At 43.0% G+C, this 23617-nt stretch overlaps 1 protein-coding gene across 3 annotated transcripts; it reads left to right on the forward strand.

The window, feature by feature from the left end:
* Positions 1-1763: 1763 nt before the first annotated feature.
* Positions 1764-21784, forward strand: LOC115159756 (fibroblast growth factor receptor 1-A). Of its 3 annotated transcripts, none has more exons than XM_029709785.1 (17): positions 1764-1906; positions 7641-7870; positions 12870-12959; positions 13123-13295; positions 16199-16322; positions 17978-18168; positions 18270-18414; positions 18578-18768; positions 18928-19073; positions 19242-19363; positions 19486-19596; positions 19801-19991; positions 20183-20305; positions 20587-20657; positions 20801-20938; positions 21042-21147; positions 21256-21784. In XM_029709785.1, exons 2-17 carry the CDS (start codon positions 7762-7764, stop codon positions 21487-21489), a joined length of 2265 nt encoding a protein of 754 aa, XP_029565645.1. In that variant the 5' UTR covers positions 1764-1906; positions 7641-7761; the 3' UTR covers positions 21490-21784. The 3 variants fall into 3 exon arrangements, with proteins under 3 accessions (XP_029565645.1, XP_029565647.1, XP_029565646.1); XM_029709786.1 differs by lacking the exon at positions 1764-1906 and adding an exon at positions 2514-2599; XM_029709787.1 differs by lacking the exon at positions 12870-12959.
* The last annotated feature ends 1833 nt before the right edge of the window (positions 21785-23617 follow it).

A 23617-nucleotide genomic window follows, 5' to 3' on the forward strand; every position in this document is an offset into this window, starting at 1 on the left:
AAGCATAGAAATAGTGCACATAGAACAGATCTACCACTTCTAAGACTTGCTTTCTAATGAGAACGACAGATTTATAACTCACATTTCTATATGAATTTGGTTGGGTTGCCCAAAATGTTACATATTGCAGCTGAAGGTAATTTACTGCCTGGTGACCAAGACTCCATCCCACCAAAACAGTCTGACATCTCTGGCGTTCTTTTCAAATAGCTCTTACACTAAAAGGGCATTATCATCATTTTCACAATTTCACAGTATTATTCCAACGTCATAGTGTGGAAATATATTTTAAAAAACACAGGAAAATCACGTTTTTGACTGCACTGACTGTACTTGTTGACATTTTTTGTGCCTTTTATAAAGCATTTTTATACAGCCCATATTCCTTTTGAGGCTGTAATGCAGCATTTAGCTAACCTGTCGTCAGTGGAGTTTGCACACCATCGGACAGACTGATAGACAGTCAGATATATGAGGTACCCCATAAATAAATGTTATTGGGTTATTTTCCACTTTGGGATCCCTAATGCATACTGGGAAAGTAGTTGACCTTTGGCCATTATTGACAATACCAGGAAGTACAGCTGGTAACACCATTCCCAGTTCATCCATCACAGCCAATAGCATTACTGCTTCTTATAAAACAGCCAGGCCAGGTGTAGCCAGCCTACTGTATCCCATGCCAAGGTTTCCTGGACAAGCAGACACATTTCACACAGCATCAGTCAATGGACGCAGACACAAGTGTGTTTGTGTGTGTTCCTCTCTCTGCATCACCTTCCTCTGATTTTTAATCAACTGTTTACTCAGACCAGGGCCAGTTACATCACTGCCCAACCAGTTAGCCACACACACACACACACACACACACACACACACACACACACACACACACACACACACACACACACACACACACACAGCAGCAGGGCTCTCCAAGATACTAAAGCCATTTCCCTCTGTTAGAATTTTAGTTAAAAGGGCAGTAGTCACAAATGCTGAGTAGCCTAGTATTTAATGTCTTATGAGAATGTTGCCAAAACACAAATGAACAGGGTGTCTATTTCCAAAATATGCTGTGTTTCGATCAGTCAAGCCAGTAGAGAACTTTTTTATTTGTGACAGACCTACAAGTCTACAGTGTCGGCTAAATCATTTTGAGTTCCTGCAAGTGAGAGGGGAGTGAGAAGGGGGAAAAGGGGAGGGAGAAGGGGGAAAAGGGGAGGAAAGGAGAGAAGGGGGAAAAGGGGAGGAAATGAGAGAAGGGGGAGGTCTCCTTCAGATTCTCTCAGCACACGGTGAGAAGTGGTTGGGGGAGGTCAGAGAGCTGGAATTCGCCGCTCGGAAATATATTCAAGACCTAACGTTATAATGTTGTCTGACAATTCGCCTCGCAAATAGATCTATGCGGTGTTGACAAAAATATATATATACTTTCAGAAAAATATTTGGTTGCAGTATTCTGCAAATGTTTTTCCCGACAGTTGCAAGACAATACAGAAGATGATCGGAGTTTCCCCATGTTTTCTCCAAGAATATTAACGTATTGAGTAAAGTAAAATGCCTTGAGATTTGCTGCTACTCGAGATATCTTTACTGAAACCGGTCGAAAACTTTACCAAGTAGGCTACATGTGAAGTATTTGTGCTGAACGTGTTTTTATACCTTTTCTCTCGGAAGACAGAGAGAGAGACCGCTCCATTGCTACTCCGAAATCAATGGCCATTAACGTTCCTCGAAGCTTCACCGCGCCACTGCATTTGAACTCTGGAAAAACACCGCATTGTTTACGAGAGTTGTGACTTTAAGGTTTAAAAGACATCGACGGAATCGGACATTTAATTACTTTCTTTTAGACGTCTAACCTACCTTCTCGAGGGGAGCTGCACAAGGATCAGAAATTCAGGTGAGACACTACATTCAATGCGACCAATAGCCTAGATGTCCACAGTCACGGATACAATGTTGCAGCTTGCTTTGGCCTACGTGATCTGTAAACATTTGAGAAAACAATTCTACTTTTAAATAAAGTAGGTATAGACCGATCTGGCCATTCATGATCATATTGGAATTATCCTACATAGGCTATAAGAATGTTATGCAAGGCTATAAGAATGTTATGCAATTTAGGGGCCCCTGCCAGTGTTAGCCCTAACAAAGTAAAACAAAAAATCATCCTGATTTAGATGCGTTATAAAAATGAATGAGCCTTCGTAAACTATAACTATGCTTCACAAATCATTTGTAACCATGTCATAAATGCCAACCTTTATAATGCCTTATTATGAAGGCTTCATTAATCATGTATAAGATATACACAAAGATGACCACATAATTACAAACCACAGTCCAGCTAGTAAGCTGTGACCCATGTCTCTCTCTCTGACTGAGGAACACACCGTAAAGCAGTCAGTCGCGTCACATGCCACCGCAATGGGCAGACCGACCGCCGTGGGTGTACATGTATCAGTTTAATCTGTTTACGGTAAATGACGCTTGTGCGTGTGACATTCCAACTCTGATGAGATCCGGCTGTTCATTCAGCAGCACGCGCCATATATGCTGTTCGTTGACTCATCACAGCGCTACCGCATGACCGGTGAGTCACGCGCAGAACCAACTGTTCATTTTTTTTATTTTACATTTATTTAACTAGGCAGGTCAGTTAAGAACAAATTCTTATTTACAATGACGGCCTAGGAACAGTGGGTTAACTGCCTTGTTCAGGGGCAGAACGACAGATTTTTACCTTGTCAGCTGGGGATTCGATCTTGCAACCTTTCGGTTACTAGCCCAACACTGACCACTATGCTACCGAACTGTCACCGGCTCCTTAATATAATGTGAATATAAGTAGTACTGTTGCCACATGATCCGTGGTCCATGCATGACATTGAACAAGTTATTGGGCTGGTTTCCTGGACCGAGATTAAACCTGGTGCTCAACTAAAAAAAACACTTTCAATCGAGTTTCTCCTTTGAGTATGTTTTTTTTATCTGTCCATAAATGGCTCATTATGATCAGAAGACCATTTTGGATGTTTATGTCAGCACATACACACAATGATGATAATAATGGTGTGGTGTGAGTTCAGTTTCAAGTGTATTTGTGTAATGAATACATTGGAAATCTAAGTCTTGCTCGCCAGGGTAACAGTGAGAGACAGAGATACTGAATGTGAGTGTGAGAACTGACTCACTCTGCCATTTGGGAATGGAGGGAATGTGTGATGGCTGCTAATCTGTATCAGATACCACATTCTGAGAGGAGAAACAGATGAGTAGAGAGCGATAATAGAACAGATAGAGACTGGGAGAGGGATAAAAAGATGAGTGGGGAGGTAGATAAAGGTGTATGGTAAGGCACTGAGCTGTTATCCAGGCCCATAGAAGACTCCAGGGTCACTGACCAGGAGTGTGAGTGAGTTAGGTGGATGAAAGTCTTACAGCAGACCTGTGTGCTTTCTGTTCTACTCTCAACCTGTCCTCTGTCTCCAGACATTCAGTCTCTGTAAGTAACAGTACTACAGCTGGGTTGTATAGTTGCACAATCAATGCCTTCATGGATGCTTCATGGTAGCATATCTCAGCCATGGCTCCCCTTGACACACAGGTACACACCATGAGCTGTTTTCCAGTTTACAGGAAAATGGTGTGTTACTATGTCGGGTGGACCAGGCCAGGGCTGAGGTAGAATGTGGTGTGTAGGTAAAGGCTTTTGGAATGGAACATCTGGAGAGGTCACATCTTCCAGAAAGAGAGGGAGGGGAAAATTAAAAGATAATCTTAGGAGAACTAGAAATTGTTTTATTGAAAGGATTGGGCGGGGGGGGTAATCTTAGGACAACTAGAAGTTGTCTTATTGAAAGGATTAGGGGGGGGGGGGGTAATCTTAGGACAACTAGAAATTGTCTTATTGAAAGGATTAGGGGGGGGGTAATCTTAGGACAACTAGAAATTGTCTTATTGAAAGGATTAGGGGGGGTAATCTTAGGACATCTAGAAGTTGTCTTATTGAAAGGATTAGGGGGGGGGGTAATCTTAGGACAACTAGAAGTTGTTTTATTGAAAGGATTAGGGGGGGGGTAATCTTAGGACAACTAGAAATTGTCTTATTGAAAGGATTAGGGGGGGTAATCTTAGGACAACTAGAAATTGTCTTATTGAAAGGATTAGGGGGGGTAATCTTAGGACAACTAGAAATTGTCTTATTGAAAGGATTAGGGGGGGTAATCTTAGGACAACTAGAAATTGTCTTATTGAAAGGATTAGGGGGGGGTAATCTTAGGACAACTAGAAATTGTCTTATTGAAAGGATTAGGGGGGGTAATCTTAGGACAACTAGAAATTGTCTTATTGAAAGGATTAGGGGGGGTAATCTTAGGACAACTAGAAGTTGTCTGATTGAAGGGATTAGGGGGGGTAATTTTAGGACAACTAGAAGTTGTCTGATTGAAGGGATTAGGGGGGGTAATTTTAGGAGAACTAGAAGTTGTCTGATTGAAGGGATTAGGGGGGGTAATTTTAGGAGAACTAGAAGTTGTCTGATTGAAGGGATTAGGGGGGGTAATTTTAGGAGAACTAGAAGTTGTCTGATTGAAGGGATTAGGGGGGGTAATTTTAGGAGAACTAGAAGTTGTCTGATTGAAGGGATTGGGGGGGTAATTTTAGGAGAACTAGAAGTTGTCTGATTGAAGGGATTGGGGGGGTAATTTTAGGACAACTAGAAGTTGTCTGATTGAAGGGATTAGGGGGGTAATTTTAGGAGAACTAGAAATTGTCTGATTGAAGGGATTAGGGGGGTAATCTTAGGAGAACTAGAAGTTGTCTGATTGAAGGGATTAGGGGGGGTAATCTTAGGAGAACTAGAAGTTGCTGATTGAAGGGATTAGAAGGAGGGGGGGATAATCTTAGGAGAACTAGAAGTTGTCTGATTGAAGGGATTAGAGGGGGGTGGGGTGTATGGGGAGGAAGGCATGGGAGAAAGATGGAGTAGGGAGATGTTTCCGGTATGTTGAGGCCCTCTCCTCGATAGAGAGCTGGTGTGATGCTCTATTCCTGGCCTAGCGACTATATGCCACCCTATGTGTGTGTGTAGTTACTGTCTCTCAGACCATCAGATTTTTTATCATATCAACCCCCCTGAGTCATTCTAACAGCCTCCTCTAAGCTATACACAGAACCAGCAAGCTGACCCGGTGGCTTCTAGTTTAAACCAGCAGCATCTGCAGAATAACAGCACAGAAAATAACTACAACTGGACTTGAAGCTATTTTGGAAGGTTTTACTTGCAATGATCACCATTTGTAGGGGTCTGCTACCCTGCTCTGGTTCAAAGCAACTCTCTTTGTATAAGACCGTCTGTTAAATTGCTGAAATGGATGTCAAAGTTACTGTTATCTGCTGTTTCTTCTCTCTGAAGTTCCTTTAGAATTTAAAGAAGCCACACAGCAAGGCTGGGGCAGGTAGAAAGTGGTCTTATTTCTGTTCTTATTGTGTCTGTGGTGATTGTGGTGATTTGATAACTACCACAGTGAGGTTTACAGAACTGGGTGTGTTAGCTGTTAGCTAGCTGTTAGCTTCTATGGCAGGGGTGTCCAAGTCTCCTTCTGAAGAGCTATGGCAGAGGTATGCTGGTTTTTCTCCTACCCTGCTCTAACACACGTGATTCAGCCAATTGGGGCCTGATAAGCAGCTGATGAGTAGGGGAGAGGGGGGGGGGGGTGTAGAGCTGGAGCAAAATCCTGCATACTCTTATGTCTCTCTCTTTTACTCTCTCTCCCTCCCTCATTCTCTCTCTCGCCTATGTAATAAGAAGACTGTGTCTGCCTAGCTGTCTCTGTGCTGGGCTCTGCTGTCAGCTAGCCAGCAGTAGGATGGAGACTCTCCACCGCAAAACTCATAAATCTGCAAACAAACTCATCAATTTAAGAGACTCTTTAACGTTAGTGTGGGGTTGAGTTACGGGCAGTGTCCATGAGGGTAAATTCTCTGTGTGTGTGGTGTAAATCAAGGGCATTAATGACATCTTCATAAACCTGCCACTCTACTCTTTACTGTTACACATCTCCCACTCTGGGTCATCACCCTGACACACACACACACACGCATACTGGCTGCCAGTTCTGAAGGACAGAGTAACCCTCAGTAATGCCCACACCATCCCTAGCTGCCAGCTACAGTAGTGTCCAAGTTTCAGTAATGTTAATGTACCGTCAAACTGTTCAACATGTTTCTGACTCTACAACAGTATATAATGACAAGGGAGATGATGTATTATAGAACATATTTACAGCTCTCCTGGGTGTTAGTCTCTCTACGTCAGTGTTTGTTTGTGGTTTGGAGCGGTCTCATAACACCTAAACACCAGATCCATCTTCTCAATAAGACTTTAACACTGTGGCACTGGCAGGCGGACTGGGGGACATATGGTGTTTGGGCTGAGGGTGCGGGTTAAGGCGTCCGCAATTTCCGCATGCTTCCCATCAAAACAGTTCGGAAAAGTTTGTACATATATTAATCATGCCGTTTTTGTTCGTTTTGGTCTTCGGTAAGGTTTTTTTCGGCTGATCTTGCACACAAACATTTTTCTCGAGACAAGCCGAAGTCGGTAGCCGAAGTCTACGCCCCTTTGTCGGTGATTGGTCAACAGTAGGGGTTCTTCAATTAAGTGTTTGTCATTCAACCAGAGACTAATAATTTTCATGCAAATTTTTTCATTGATAAATACTGCACCAAACATCTCAGTTAGATGTAAAATTGCACAACTAAGATCTCCTCTGCAAAAAACTTCTAAATGAATGACAGAATTCTTGAGTTATCTTAGATGAAGTCTGACTATTTTGAGGAAGTGTATACTGGCTAGGGCGTCTCAAGATGGACAAACAGTACTATTGCTGCTTAATGACTTTTAAGGGAGTATGCGAACACACTTATTCAGCACTCGGCTAGGCGCCAGCCAATACCAAAGCATGCTGATGCCTTTAGGGGGAGGCATAACAAAACTGTGATAAAACACAGCTTTGTTTTGGAACGTTTGATGGGCATTAATGTGTGACAGGTGAGCTGACGGGACAAGCGTCGAAAGATGTTATAGTGTGAAGAGTGTTGGAAGCTGTGAAAAGAGACACCAGAGCATGTGTCACAGCCTCTACCAAGGGCATTAATGACATCTTCATAAACCTGCCACTCTACTCTTTACTGTGAAAAGAGACACCAGAGCATGTGTCACAGCCTCTAACTAACTGGTCAGCCCATGCAGTTAGAGCCTGACCCATATATTTTTCGGGTCCGATTCCGATTTTTTGGGGGGACAAACTTACCGATACTGATATACATTTTCCACACTAAGTTCTCATAAATTGCCATAAAAAGAGCAATTGTCCAATAATTGTGCTTCAAATGTTGATTTCATACATCGTGACAATAATGACAAGTGTTCATATAAGCATGAGATTCCCTTTTATCATCCTATTTATTAAATATTGGTTATCGGCTGATAGTATTGGTGAACTGATATATCGGACGGGCTCTAGACAGGGTAGCAGTGTCACATCCTTTTCTTGCCATTTATTTTCATAAAATGCCTTGTCTTGTCTTTAACATATTCATGAATGCCCATCTCTTTTTTCCTCTTACAGTTCCCCACCTGAAGAGTTGATGGTTGTAGGCTGATACATTTAAGCGCCCTCTACTGCCAGCCCTGTACCAGTAGCCCCTGCCATTCCAGTACTGTACCAGTTAACCTATACCAGTGCCAGTATGTTATTGTCCCACTGGTCTCTGCTGCTCCTGTGGTCACTGCTGGTTCTACTGATTTACTCTCCCCTGACCCAGTCCAGACCAGCTGCTGCCCACGTCAGCGACACAGGTAAGAGACATGGGCCACATAAAGATCTTAAATTCTCTTTCTTTCTTGCTTGTGCTCTCTCGGTTGTAGTTGACAGGCAGGGCTACGTCTCATTAGCCTTCTGTCTGTGTGTGTGTGTGTGCTTGTGTATACTCGCTTGTGTGCCTTCTATAATCTATTTTATTCCCTCAGGCTGAGGGTTCTGGGTTCAGGCTGAGGGTTCTGGGCTCAGGTTGAGGGTTCTGGGTAGAGGTCGACCGATTAATCGGAGTGGCCGATTAACTAGGGCCGATTTCAAGTTTTCATAACAATCGGAAATCGGTATTTTGGACGCCGATTTCTTTTTTCTTTTTCGTTTTTTTAACCTTTATTTAACTTGGGGCTCAGTTAGTAGAGCATGGTGTTTGCAACGCCAGCATGGTGTGTGCAACGCCAGAGTTGTGGGTTCGATTCCCACGGGAGGCCAGTACAAAAAAAAAAAAAATGCATGAAATGAAATGTATGCATTCACTACTGTAAGTCGTTCTGGATAAGAGCGTCTGCTAAATGACTAAATTGTAATTGTAGTTAAGAACACATTCTTATTTTCAATGATGGTCTAGGAACGGTGGGTTAACTGCCTTGTTCAGGGGCAGAACGACAGATTTTTACCTTGTCAGCTCGGGGATTCAATCTTGCAACCTTACAGTTAACTAGTCCAACGCTCTAACCACCTGCTTTACATTGCACTCCATGAGGAGCCTGCCTGTTACGCGAATGCAGTAAGAAGCCATGGTAAGTTGCTAGCTAGCATTAAACTTATCTTATAAAAACAATCAATCAATCATAATCACTAGTTTGAAAAATGTTTTTATATATAAATGAAATCTTGTTTCTCATTTAATGTTATTGAAGAAATGTCCACCCATGTTCTATTCTATGTGGTTGATGATATCACTAGTTTATCTAGCCTGCTCCAACCATAAACATCAATGCCTTTCTTAAAATCAATACACAAGTATATATTTTTAAACCTGCATATTTAGTTAATATTGCCTGCTAACATGAATTTCTTTTAACTAGGGAAAATGTGTCACTTCTCTTAAAAACAGAGTCAGGGTATATGCAGCAGTTTGGGACGCCTGGCTCGTTGCGAACTGTGAAGACTATTTCTTCCTAACAAAGACAGCCAACTTCGCCAAACGGGGGATGATTTAACAAAAGCGCATTTGCGAAAAAAGCACAATCGTTGCACGACTGTACCTAACCATAAACATCAATGCCTTTCTTAAAATCAATACACAGAAGTATATATATTTAAACCTGCATATTTAGCTAAAAGAAATCCAGGTTAGCAGGCAATATTAACCAGGTGAAATTGTGTCATTTTGTGTTCATTGCACGCAGAGTCAGGGTAAATGCAACAGTTTGGGCCGCCTGGCTCGTTGCGAACTAATTTGCCAGAATTTTACGTAATTAGGACATTACATTGAAGGTTGTGCAATGTAACAGGAATATTTAGACTTAGGGGTGCCACCCATTAGATAAAATACGGAACGGTTCCGTATTTCACTGACAGGAAAAACGTTTGGTTTTCGAGATGGTGGTTTCCGGATTCGACCATATTAATGACCTGAGGCTCGTATTTCTGTGTGTTATTATGTTATAATTAAGTCTATGATTTGATAGAGCAGTCTGACTGAGCGATGGTAGGCAGCAGCAGGCTCGTAAGCGTTCATTCAAACAGCACTTTCGTGCGTTTGCCAGCAGCCCTTCGCAATGCATTGCGCTGTTTAGGACTTCAAGCCTGTCAACTCCCAAGATTAGGCTGGTGTAACCGATGTGAAATGGCTAGCTAGTTAGCCAGGTGCGCGCGAATAGCGTTTCAAACGTCACTCGCTCTGAGACTTAGTTTTTCCCCTTGCTCTACATGGGTAACGCTGCTTCGAGGGTGGCTGTTGTCGATGTGTTCCTGGTTCGAGCCCAGGTAGGCGCGAGGAGAGGGACGGAAGCTATACTGTTACACTGGCAATACTAAAGTGCCTATAAGAATATCCAATAGTCAAAGGTATATGAAATACAAATCGTATAGAGAGAAATAGTCCTATAATTCCTATAATAACTACAACCTAAAACTTCTTACCTGGGAATATTGAAGACTCATGTTAAAAGGAACCACCAGCTTTCATATGTTCTCATGTTCTGAGCAAGGAACTTAAACATTAGCTTTTTTACATGGCACATATTGCACTTTTACTTTCTTCTCCAACCCTTTGTTTTTGCATTATTTAAACCAAATTGAACATGTTTCATTTTATATTTGAGGGTAAATTGATTTTATTGATGTATTATATTAAGTTAAAATAAGTGTTCATTCAGTATTGTTGTAATTGTCATTATTACAAATAAATAAATAAAAAAATCGTCCGATTAATCGGTATCGGCCTGTTTCGGTCCTCCAATAATCGGTATCGGCATGGAAAAAAAATCATAATCGGTCGACCTCTAGTTCTGGGTTCAGGTTGAGGGTTCTGGGTTCAGGTTGAAGGTTCTGGGTTCAGGCTGAGGGTTCTAGGTTCAGGCTGAGGGTTCTGGGTTCAGGCTGAGGGTTCTGGGTTCAGGCTAAGGGTTCTGGGTTCAGGCTGAGGGTTCTGGGTTCAGGCTAAGGATTCTAGGTTTAGGCTGAGGGTTCTGGGTTCAGGCTGAGGGTTCTAGGTTAAGGCTGAGGGTTCTGGGTTCAGGCTAAGGGTTCAGGCTGAGGATTCTGGGTTCAGGCTAAGGGTTCTGAGTTCAGGCTGAGGGTTCTAGGTTTAGGTTGAGGGTTCTGGGTTCAGGCTAAGGGTTCTAGGTTCAGGCTGAGGGTTCAGGCTAAGGGCTCTAGGTTCAGGCTGAGGGTTCTAGATTCAGGCTGAGGGTTCTAGGTTCAGGCTGAGGGTTCTGGGTTCAGGCTAAGGGTTCTGGGTTCAGGCTAAGGGTTCTGGGTTCAGGCTAAGGGTTCTAGGTTTAGGCTGAGGGTTCAGGCTGAGGGTTCTAGGTTAAGGCTGAGGGTTCTGGGTTCAGGCTAAGGGTTCAGGCTGAGGGTTCAGGCTGAGGGTTCTGGGTTCAGGCTAAGGGTTCTGGGTTCAGGCTGAGGGTTCTAGGTTTAGGTTGAGGGTTCTGGGTTCAGGCTAAGGGTTCTAGGTTCAGGCTGAGGGTTCAGGCTAAGGGTTCTAGGTTCAGGCTAAGGGTTCTAGGTTTAGGCTGAGGGTTCAGGCTGAGGGTTCTGGGTTCAGGCTGCTACCATGGTGGTTCAATCCCACTGACTCTGTTCTGCTATCTGGAACTGTTCCGTTAGTAGTGGGTCTCTATTCTGAGCTAGAGAAAACAGAACATACACTTACATTTATGGATGTGTTTGGGGTGGGGGATTCTATATTGAGCTAGAAAGAAGCTCTTCAAGGTTTGTCCATTTAGTTTAAAGCTGAGGATGTTTACAGTGATTTTTCATGGTGCCATGGTTTACATATCCTGTCCACACACACATACACACACACAGCTGGTTGGATGTGGAGGATGTGGAGCAGAAATGCTGTTTTTGGTAGGAAAGGATGAATGCCGTCTGAAAGGAGATGGTTTTATTTGTATTGGCGAGTACTGTAATCACAACCATCCTGACCAACCCTAACACCCTGTGTTGTGTGCGTGTTTGTACGCGCATGCGTGTGTGCATCTGTTTGTGTATGTGTGTGCCCGCATGTTTTTGTGTGTTTCGCTTCCAGCCATCTGGTATCCAGCTGAGTGTGTGTGTGATACTGTTGTTTTGGAACCCATAAATTCTTGTTTTTCTCTCTTAGTCAAAAACACCTAAATGTAACTTTTGCGCCGCAAACTATTTTTCCATAAACAAAGCCTGCTCCCAATTTCCCATATCCTTCTCTCCTTCTCGTTGCTTCGTTCAAATAAAGGTTTAGGTTTTTGGACTTCAACCAACTCCCCCTGCTTTTCTCTCTTTTAGTGGATTCCTTTCTTTTTTTCAGTCATTTTTTCACTTTCAATGTCTTTATCCCCTCGCTCTGTCTCGCTCTCTCGCTTCCTCGCTCTCTCTTTCTCTCGCGCGCGCTCTCTCTGTCTATTTTTGACAACCTCTCATTGAGAATGTTCTCCCTGCTATGAGCAGGCAGTATTCAAGACCTCCCATAATGCAGTTTCTGTAGACCTCTCCCTCTAGATGACAGACATGCTGTATTCAAGACCTCCCATAATGCAGTTTCTGTAGACCTCTCCCTGTAGATTACAGACATAATGTAGTGAGGTTGGGAGCTTGAATTCGGGGATGGTCTGTGTCAGTCTGTGGTGATGCTGATTATGGACCTAATATCTGTAGATTAGAGGAGAAATGATGACTGCTTTTCTGGTGTAGGTCCTGCTGAGAGGTTGGGAGGTACAGAATCTGTGGCAGAAAATGTCCTGACTTACTAATATATTAGTAATATATTGTATAGTAATCAGTAATCCTGATGAGAGGTGAAAAGGGATGTGTGGTAGTAAATGTCCCTGCTTATAGTAATCACTGATCTGATGTGACCGGATCTGTGAATGCTGTGGAATGGAACCTGATCCGACTGTGTCTAATGGTAGAAGGAAGTAGGCTTTTTCTCATTCAACGTATTCAAACAAGACCCATTAAAGATCTGCAAACAAGACCCATTAAAAACATGCTGCTTTTCCCTCCTCTCTCCCAACTCACCCTTTGTTCACAACCATTTGTCAGGATGAAGGTGGTGATTATTAGTGTGTTTGTTTATCTCTGAGCTGGGGGTTAGGGAGCAACAGGGGAACTGGTGTGTGTGTGTGTGTGTGTGTGTGTGTGTGTGTGTGTGTGTGTGTGTGTGGCAGCTTAAAGGGGTAAAAATGTGAAAGGTTAATCTTTAAGCCGTTTCCCTTTTCACTCAGCAGGAGCATCCCAGACCCCCACAGAGTAACCCTGCCTCAGCCCTTCCTGTTTAAACACACACACACACTGGTTTCTATTTTTGGTTTACGTTTTCTTCTCTCTCCATAGCTGACATGCTGGCATCTTCTGAGGACGAAGATGATGATGATGAGTCTTCTTCAGAGGAAAATAAACTATCTAACAATCAGGAGCTCCAATGTAAGCTCCTTCTCCTGACCTCTTTCCCTGCCACTTCCCTTTCTCTCCCCTTTGCTTCCTCTAGCTTTATTGGTCTGAAAAAGTAGTTACTAGCCAAACCAACTGAAGAAAGATTGATATTGAATCAAAAATGTGAAATATAAATACCTCTCCCTCTCTCTAGTGATGGCTCCTCAGTGGGCGACTCCAGACAAGATGGAGAAGAGGCTCCATGCCGTTCCTGCCAGTAAGACTGTTAAATTTCGTTGCCAGGCGACTGGTAATCCCACACCAACCTTGCGGTGGTACAGGAATGGGAAAGAGTTCAGGAAAGACCAGCGCATTGGAGGCTTCAAGGTATGTGTTTTTGTACAGCCCTCTGCTTCATACTGGGTTGTCTGTTGAGTTGTGTATCATCTGTCAAAGCCCCAGTGCAGCCAAAAACGTGAATATCTTGTGTTTTATACACTGAGTGTACAAAACATTACGGACACCTCCTCTTTACATGACATAGACTGACCAGGCGATTCCAGGTGAAAGCTATGATCACTTATTGATGTCACTTGTTAAATCCACTTCAATCAATGTAGATGAGACAACAATTGCAACCCAATATTAGGAAGGTGTTCTTAATGTCTTGTATATACAGTTGAAGTTGGAAGTTTACATACACCTTAGCCAAATACATTTAAACTCAGTATTTCACAATTCCTGACATTTAATCCCAGTAGAAAATTCCCTGTCTTAGGTCAGTTAGGGTCACCACTTTATTTTAAGAATGTGAAATGTCAGAATAATAGTTGAGAGAATGATTTATTTCAGCTTTTATTTCTTTCATCAGAAGTTTACATACACTCAATTAGTATTTGGTAGCATTGCCTTTAAATTGTTTAACTTGGGTAAAACGTTTCGGTTAGCCTTCCACAAGCTTCCCACAATAAGTTGGGTGAATTTTGGCCCATTTCTCCTGACAGAGCTGGTGTAACTGAGTCAGGTTTGTAGGCCTCCTTGCTCGCGCACGCTTTTTCAGTTCTGCCCATAAATTTTCAATGGGATTGAGGTCAGGGCTTTGCCATGGCCACTCCCAATACCTTGACTTTGTTGTCCTTAAGCCATTTTGTCACAACTTTGGAAGTATGCTTGGGGTCATTGTCCATTTGGAAGACCCATTTGCGACCAAGCTTTAACTTCCTGACTGATGTCTTGAGATGTTACTTCAATACAGCCACATCATTTTCTTTCCTCATGATGCCATCTATTTTGTGAAGTGCACCAGTCCCTCCTGCAGCAAACACCCCCACAACATGATGCTGCCACCCCCTTGCTTCATGGTTGGGATGGTGTTCTTCGGCTTGCAAGCCTGCCCCTTTTTCCTCCAAACATAACAATGGTCATTATGGCCAAACAGTTCTATTTTTGTTTAATCAGACCAGAGGACTTTTCTCCAAAAAGTACGAGCTTTGTCCCCATGTGCAGTTGCAAACCGTAGTCTAGCTTTTTTATGGCGGTTTTGGAGCAGTGGCTTCTTCCTTGCTTAGCGAACTTTCAGGTTATGTCGATATAGGACTCATTTTACTGTGGATATAGATACTTTTGTACCTGTTTCCTCCAGCATCTTCACAAGGTCCTTTGCTGTTGTTCTGGGATTGATTTGCACATTTCGCACCAAAGTACGATTGCGTGATCTCATGGTGTTTATACTTGCATACTATTGTTTGTACAGATGAACGTGGTACCTTCAGGCATTTGGAAATTGCTCCCAAGGATGAACCAGACTTGTGAAGGTCTGCAAAAAAATTTCTGGGGTCTTGGCTGATTTCTTTTGATTTTCCCATGATGTCAAGCAAAGAGGCACTGAGTTTGAAGGTAGGCCTTGAAATACATCCCCAATTACACCTCCAATTGACTCAAATGGTGTCAATTAACCTATCAGAAGCTTCTAAAGCCATGACATAATTTTCTGGAATTTTTCAAGCTGTTTAAAGGTACAGTGAACTTAGCGTATGTAAACTTCTGACCCACTGGGATTGTGATACAGTGAATTACAAGTGAAATTATCTGTCTGTAAACAATTGTTGGAAAAATTACTTGTGTCATGCACAAAGTAATGTCCTAACCGACTTGCCAAAACTATAGTTTGTTAACAAGAAATTTGTGGAGTGGTTGAAAAACGAGTTTTAATGATGCCATCCTAAGTGTATGTAAACTTCTGACCTCAACTGTATTTCCATACTATGAGGTTGGAATAATACTGTGAAATTGTGAAAATTATATGAATGCCCTTTTAGTGTAAGAACTGTGTGAAAAGACCGCCAGGTGATATATTAGTTAATTCCTAACCTCTCTGCCAATAACAGCTAGTTTTCAGTGTTCCCCTCCCCTCTCAAACCAATCCCAGACAGTCTTAGCAAAAGTCTTGCTTCAAAAAAAAATGAACCTGGAAACACTTATCTCCCTCACTAGCTTTAAGCACCAGCTGTCAGAGCAGCTCACAGATCACTGCACCTGTACATAGCCCATCTATAATTTAGCCCAAACAACTACCTCTTCCCCTACTGTATTTATTTATTTTATTTTGCTCCTTTGCACCCCATTATCTCTATTTCTACTTTGCACTTTCTTCTACTACAAATCTACCATTCCAGTGTTTTACTTGCTATATTGTATTTACTTTGCCACCATGGACTTTTTTGCCTTTACCTCCCTTATCTCACCTCATTTGCTCACATCGTACATAGACTTATTTTTCTACTGTATTATTGACTGTATATTAACTCCATGTGTAACTCTGTGTTGTTGTATGTTGTCGAACTGCTTTGCTTTATCTTGGCCAGGTCGCAATTGTAAATGAGAACTTGTTCTCAACTTGCCTACCTGGTTAAATAAAGGTGAAATAAAAATAAAATAAATAAAAAAATAAATTGCTCTTGCTATATAAAAAAACAAGAAAAACAGTCACAGTAAGGTGCGTTACACAATATTTTTTATTTGATATTGAGATATAAATGGATGCATTGAGCCTGTAAGTCAGAAAGTAAATAGCATACCTTAAAAACTAATATTACAGTACCAAAGGATACTGTGTAAAAAGATAACAGTAGGGGTCCAAGCATTGAACCTTGGAGAACACAAATTCTACTTTGGCAAAATTAAATTACTAACACAACACAAAATGTGTATTTTTCATGGCTATTCTCACGTTTTCACTCCTTTGCCTCTTTCTCTCACGCTCTTCCTCTCTCGCTGTCTCCCTCTTTCAGCTCCGGGACCACATGTGGACTATAATAATGGAGTCAGTGGTTCCGTCTGATGAAGGCAACTACACCTGTCTTGTGGAGAACAAGCACGGCAGCCTCACGCACACCTACCAGCTGGACGTAGTGGGTCAGTATGTGTGCATATATATACATTACCAGTCAAAAGTTTGGACACACCTACTCATTCCAGGGTTTTTCTTTATTTTTACTATTTTCTACATTGTAGAATAATAGTGAAGACATCAAAACTATGAAATAATACACATGGAATCATGTAGTAACCATAAAAGTGTTAAACAAATCAAAATATATTTTAGGTTCTTCAAAGTAGCCACCCTTTGCCTTGATAACAGCTTTGCACACTCTTGGAATTCTCTCAACCAGCTTCATGAAGTAGTCACGTGGAATGCATTTCAATTAACAGGTGTGCCTTGTTAAAAGGTAATTTGTGAAATGTCTTTCCTTCTTAATGCGTTTGAGCCAATCAGTTGTGTTGTGACAAGATAGGGGTGGTATACAGAAGATAGCCCTGTTTGGTAAAGACCAAGTCCATATTATGGCAAAAACTGCTCAAATAAGCAAAGAGAAATGACAGTCCATCATTATTTTAAGACATGAAGGTCAGTCAATGCAGAACATTTCAAGAAGTTTCCTCAAGTGCAGTCGCAAAAAACATCAATCGCTATGATGAAACTGGCTCTCATGAGGCCCGCCACAGGAAAGTAAAATCCAGAGTTACCTCTGCTGCAGAGGATAAGTTCATTAGAGATAACTGCACCTTAGATTGCAGCCCAAATAAATGCTTCACAGAGTTCAAGTAACAGACACATCTCAACATCAACTGTTCAGAGGAGACTGCATGAATCAGGCCATGGTCAAATTGCTGCAAAGAAACCACTGCTAAAGGACACCAATAATAAGAAGAGACTTGCTTGGGCTAAGAAACACGAGCAATGGACGTTAGACCGGTGGAAATCTGTCTTTTGGTCTGATGAGTCCAAATTAGAGATTTTTGGTTCCAACCGCTGTGTCTTTGTGAGACGCAGAGTAGGTGATCTCCGCATGTGTAGTTCCCACCGTGAAGCATGGAGTAGATGGTGTGGGGGTGCTTTGCTGGTTAAACTGTCTGTGATTTCTTTAGAATTCAAGGCACACTTAACCAGCATGGCTACCACAGCATTCTGCAGCGATACGCCATCAAATCTGGTTTGCGCTTAGTGGGACAATCATTTGTTTTTCAACAGGAAAATGACCCAATACACCTCCAGGCTGTGTAAGGGCTATTTGACCAAGAAGGAGAGTGATGGAGTGCTGCATCAGATGACCTGGCCTCCACAATCACCCGACCTCAACCCAATTGAGATGGTTTGGGATGAGTTAGACCGCAGAGTGAAGGAAAAACAGCCAACAAGTGCTCAGCATATGTGGGAACTCCTTCAAGACTGTTGGAAAAGCATTCCAGGTGAAGCTGGTTGAGAGAATGCCAAGAGTGTGCAAAGCTGTCATCAATGCAAAGGGTGGCTACTTTGAAGAAACTAAAATCTAAAATATATTTTGATTTGTTTAACACTTTTTTGGTTACTACATGGTTTCATATGTGTTATTTCATAGTTTTGATGTCTTCACAATTATTTTAAAAAATTAGAAAATAGTAAAAATAAAGAAAAACCTTGGAATGAGTAGTTGTGTTTACTTTTGATATGTGTACCTTGAGTGGTGGGAGTGTGTATGTTAGTGTTTTTGTATCACTCACATTGCATTGATGTTTTCTGTTTATTCTAGAACGTTGCCCTCACAGGCCCATCCTCCAGGCAGGCCTGCCAGCTAATCGTACGGCCATGGTTGGTAGCGACGTGGAGTTTGTCTGTCGAGTGTTCAGCGACCCTCAGCCCCACATCCAGTGGCTCAAACGCATCACCATTAATGGCAGCAGAGTGGGACCAGACGGACTGCCTTACGTACGCGTACTGAAGGTACACACACACATACACACACACACACACATATATGTACATGTTCTGAAGGTTAACACACACTGTATTGACGAGGGCTAAAAAATCTCTCTCTCTCTCAGACTGCAGGGTTTAACACCACAGACAGGGAGATGGAGGTGTTTACTCTGAGGAACGTGTCTGTGGAGGATGAAGGAGAGTACACCTGTCTGGCAGGAAACTCTATAGGACTCTCTCACCACTCTGCCTGGCTCAGTGTGATCAAAGGTACACATGCAAAAATAAACGTTATTATTCTGAACTTTATTTACCTTGTGTACAAACCTTTGCAGCCCAATGTGCTTTATACATTTGCACTTCAAATGGAAGAAGAAAGAAAACAATGTAAAAAAATTTATGAATTCATCCCACTTCACTCCCTCTCCTCCAGACCTGCCCCCCTCCCCTGTACCATCTCAGGCCTACCTGGAGATCTTCATCTACTGCGTCGGTTTCTTCATCATCATGTTCATGGTCGGCGTAGCGACCGCCTGCCGACTACTCTGCTCCCCGAAGAAGAGCGACTTCAGCAGCCAGCTGGCCGTTCACAAACTGGCCAAGATCATTCCCCTACACAGACAGGTAACACACACATACTAGTGATCCATGATCGTGTGATGCGTAACCTTTGCTTGAGACGTGAATATTTTTTTTCCTGAGCTAATCCATAGGCTTTAGTTCAGCGGGCTAACTCTTATTACAGTATATCCTCTCTCACTACCTCCCCTTCTCTTTCTCAAGGTGTCAGTAGACTCTTCTTCCTCTCTACAGTCGGGGGTGTGTCTGGTCAGGCCGTACCGCCTTTCCAGTGGAGCCACGCCCACCCTGGTCGGCGTGTCAGTGTATGAGCTGCCCGCAGACCCACTCTGGGAGCTGTCACGAGACAGGTACTAGAGGGCTTATATCCCTGCATAGAGAATACCCAATCTATAATATCGGCATACATAACCCTACATATTGCATACATAATCTGCACACGGTGCTCATAACTTAACCAAGGAGATTCATAACCTCCATGCACAGGACATTCATAGCCGTGTGTGTCTGTGTTCTAGGCTGTCTCTGGGGAAGCCACTGGGTGAAGGTTGTTTTGGTCAGGTTGTGTTAGCAGAGGCTGCAGGTCTGGACAGAGAAAAACCCTCTCATCTCACCAAGGTTGCCGTCAAGATGCTCAAAGGTACATAAAACTACTTTCTGAAATATATTCCTAATATTTAAGGAGATAATTCAAAATAAACTGAAAAACAGTGTTTGTATTGGTTGATATTGATTTGATGTCACATCCTGTTTCCTGTGTAGCGGACGCCACAGAGAAGGACCTGAGTGATCTGATCGCTGAAATGGAGATGATGAAGATGATCGGGAAACACAAAAACATCATCAACCTGCTGGGAGCCTGCACACAGGATGGTAATACTGGTGCTGTGTGTGTTTGTGTGCTTGTTTATGTGTGCTTGTGTGTGTGTGTGCAAGCGTGTGAGCGAAATAGCATTTTATTTGCACAGATGAGTAGAATGGCCACAGTACCAAGGGGTGAAAATAACAGCAGGGGTCCAAGCGCTGAACCTCAGGGAACACCACATTGTTTATTATAACCCTTCCCTCTCTCTCCAGGCCCTCTCTACGTGGTGGTAGAGTATGCATCTCAGGGCAACCTGAGGGAGTACCTGCGTTGTCGGAGGCCTGTGGATCTGGAGTACTGGTCTGGGCCAATCCAGGCCCCCCTGGACAGCGTAGAGGTCAGGGAGCTGGTGTCTGCTGCCTACCAGGTGGCCAGGGGCATGGCATACCTCGCCTTACAGAAGGTCAGAGAAGAAACCAGTGTTATTGTCTGTCTTTTTGTCTGTATGTCTCTCTCTCGTTCTTCTTTTCATCTTTCTGTGTTTCATTCTCTTCGTCTGAATCTATTACTTTCTCTTACTCTACCTCTCCCTTTACTGGACATTAGTGTAAATCAGTCAACCAATAAATGAATCAATCCCGTTTTTTTCTGTAGTGTATCCACAGAGACCTAGCAGCCAGGAATGTGTTGGTGACAGAGGACAATGTGATGAAGATAGCAGACTTTGGTCTGGCCAGAGACATCCACCACATAGACTACTACAAGAAGACCACCAATGTAAGTAACATGATCACAGTGGAGCGAGTAGACGACTGAAATTCAGACAGACAGACATATAGATGTTTTTACCCAGGGGTGGCAAACTCATTCCACAGAGGGAATGAATTTTTCAATTAAAACCTAGACAAAAGCATTAGACAACCAAGTGAGGGGACTTTCTTACTAATTAGTCAGCTTAATTAATCAATCAAGTACAAGGGTGGAGCGAAACCCTGCAGACATTTAGCCCTCTGTGGAATGAGTTTGACACGTGTTTTAACCCCTTGTTTTCCTCCCAGGGTCGTCTGCCAGTGAAGTGGATGGCTCCAGAGGCTCTGTTCGACCGCATCTACACACACCAGAGTGACGTGTAAGTCACACTCCTAACTCCTAATATACATTCTGTGGTGTTGTGCTATCCATCCTGTTGTTATGTGTCGGTAGGTTTACGTTCAAGCCCAGCAATAATTATCCCTGAGAAAGTGATGTTGATTGTATTGAATTCTGTTGTAGGTGGTCGTTTGGGGTGTTGATGTGGGAGATCTTTACTCTAGGAGGGTCTCCCTACCCAGGGGTCCCTGTAGAGGAGCTGTTCAAACTGCTGAAGGAGGGACATCGTATGGACAGGCCAGCCGCCTGCACAGAGGAGCTGTGAGTACACACAAAAAAAACACAAGTATACTGTAAGAATGTCCTCGCAAGTAGAGTAATACAAACACACGCTCTGTTGTAACACTGTGGTGTGTGTTCTCAGGTATATCATGATGAGAGACTGCTGGCACGCTGTTCCATCTCATAGACCAACCTTCCAACAGCTGGTAGAGGATCTGGACCGCACACTCTCACTCATGACCAACCAGGTAAACAAACACATTCATGCACGCACACACACAAACACAGTGTCATTTTCGTATCATTTGAATTTTTCCCCTGAACGTGTCCTCCCTCCCTCTCTCAACTCTCTCTAGGAGTATTTGAATCTGTCCATCCCTGTGGTCCAGTATTCTCCATTGGGTCCAGACACCAGCAGCTCCTCTGACTCTGTCTTCTCCAGGGAGACGACTCACGGAGCAGAGTACTCTCCCCTGAGCCGATCCTGGACCTCCACCCTGCTCCACACCCAGCACACCCCCTCTAGGACCCCCTCTCATACCTCCACCCTGGCCTACGCACACCACAAACCTTCCCGAACCCCGTCTTGAACCTCCATCCTAGCCTACGATCACCACAGCATCTACCCTGACGTACACCCGCGGACACAGCCAACGCTGATCTAAAAACACTGCCCTGCCCATACACCTTAACCTATCCACCTCCCTTTTAATCAGTCCCTACCCCCCCTGGCTCCTACGTGCAGCCCCTCCTCGGTGACTGGGAGACCTACCAGAGGGAAGGACACTACCTGAGTGCTTTATCCCCTCGTTCTGCAATCTGCAAAAGGACCTATTGGTTTCATCTGACCTGCTTTTCATTTTTGGAGCGATGCTCATTCACACAGATAAAGACAATGGAAAAGACAGACACATTGAGGGTTATAACAGAGTCATAAGACATGAAATAGAGTTTGCACAAATATGGACTCTTCTCTCCTCCTCCCCAGGACTATACTGAACTATTAAAGGGGTAGTTCACCCAAATGACACATTAGGAAAGGGGGCTACCCAGGCAGTTGTCCAACTGAATGTATTCAAGTGAAATGTGTCTTCCACATTTAACCCAACCCCTCTGAATCAGAGAGGTGCGGGGGATGACTTAATCGACATCCACAGCACCCAGGGAACAGTGGGTTAACTGCCTTGTTCAGGGGCAGAACAACAGATTTTTACCTTGTCAGCTCGGGATTCAATCCAGCAATCTTCCGGTTACTGGCCCAACGCTCTAACCACTAGGCTACCTGGCGGTTTTCTTAAACCGTAAGCAAGGTATGTGACAATGTATCAGAGCAATCCATGCTTTGGTTTATTTTCTCTGGCACTATTTTCACATGTTAACATTTTAGTATTTGTGACACATATTCCATTCAAGTCATGGGACTGATATTAGCATTTGTCACCCATGTACAAAACACCTAAGTGACTTTGTTGAGCTTCACAATCAATTTAAAATACTTTTGGATAATTTGGACATAATGTGCAAAAAATTATAATATCGGTTCCATGACTTGAATTGGATCTGTGCCACAAATGCTAAAACAGTGCAAGGGAAACTAAACCAATGCATGGATTACTGTCATACATTGTCCATAAACTGCTTACAGGGCAAGGAAACCAATGTGTAATTTTTATTTGGGTGAACTATCCCTTTTAATGTATGGAGACTCTCCCAGGAGTAAGAGGAGAAGAAGGCTGCTACACATTATTGATCTTCATCGCCATATTATGAAACAAGCTGCTGCTTTGCTGAGCAAACGATACAGGATATAAAAAGGAAATTGATACCAAGGAAAAATAATGTTGTTATTTTGTAAATACAGTATATTACGAATTGTTAATATGAATACATATTTCCAGTATTTTTATTTTATACCTGCTAGCTTGTTTTTATCCCTGTCATTGAAATGACATCTAAGAGAGGTGTGGATATGATGCTATGTGTTTTAATAAGCTAATATCATACCAGCAGTGTTAGTCAGTCAGGGCTTGCCTTGAGTATCAGTCTCTTGTCTGGACTCTATGGACACTACAGTGTTACATTGAGGTTAATGATAATGTAAATGATAATGCCATGGTTTTAAAACAGTGTCAAATTCACTTATCTCCAATGGAAGTCTACCTGCCTTTACAGAGCATGCCTTTATTAAAGGTATTGTAATAAAGAAAATGGCATTACAAAACTTCAATGGAGTGTTTTTGAAGGAGAAAGAAAAGAGGGAGAGAGAAGAGAGCACATGCTGAACTGATCAGCCAGCCAACCCACCAGGACTTCAGGGCTGAATGAAGGAGAGGTGAAAGACTGTGTGATGGGAGAGAAACAGAGCGAGGATAGGTTCAGCTGTTGACTGCAGAGGAAGCATTCACTCCACCAGATGTGTATGTGTGTCTGTATGATTAATGGTGGGAAGAGAGGATTGGTCAGTACGTTTGCTCTATCAATCACAGCAGCAGAGAGCAGCTTCCTGCCTGACACACACATACACATGGCTTAGGTCCAGAGTCTGGAGAGCATGTCTGTCCCTTAGAGAGTTAACATGTTCAACTTCTGGCTGCATTCTCTCTCTAGTGAGATTTTAGATGGTTTTGTGTCCTGTATTCATCTAAAGCCTTCCACAATTCCCTGCTGCGACCCACCCAATAGCCACAACCACCACTGGCCACAATAACAATCCAGAAG

The sequence above is a fragment of the Salmo trutta genome, chromosome 23, assembly GCF_901001165.1.
Source record: "Salmo trutta chromosome 23, fSalTru1.1, whole genome shotgun sequence".
NCBI classification, from domain to species: domain Eukaryota; kingdom Metazoa; phylum Chordata; class Actinopteri; order Salmoniformes; family Salmonidae; genus Salmo; species Salmo trutta.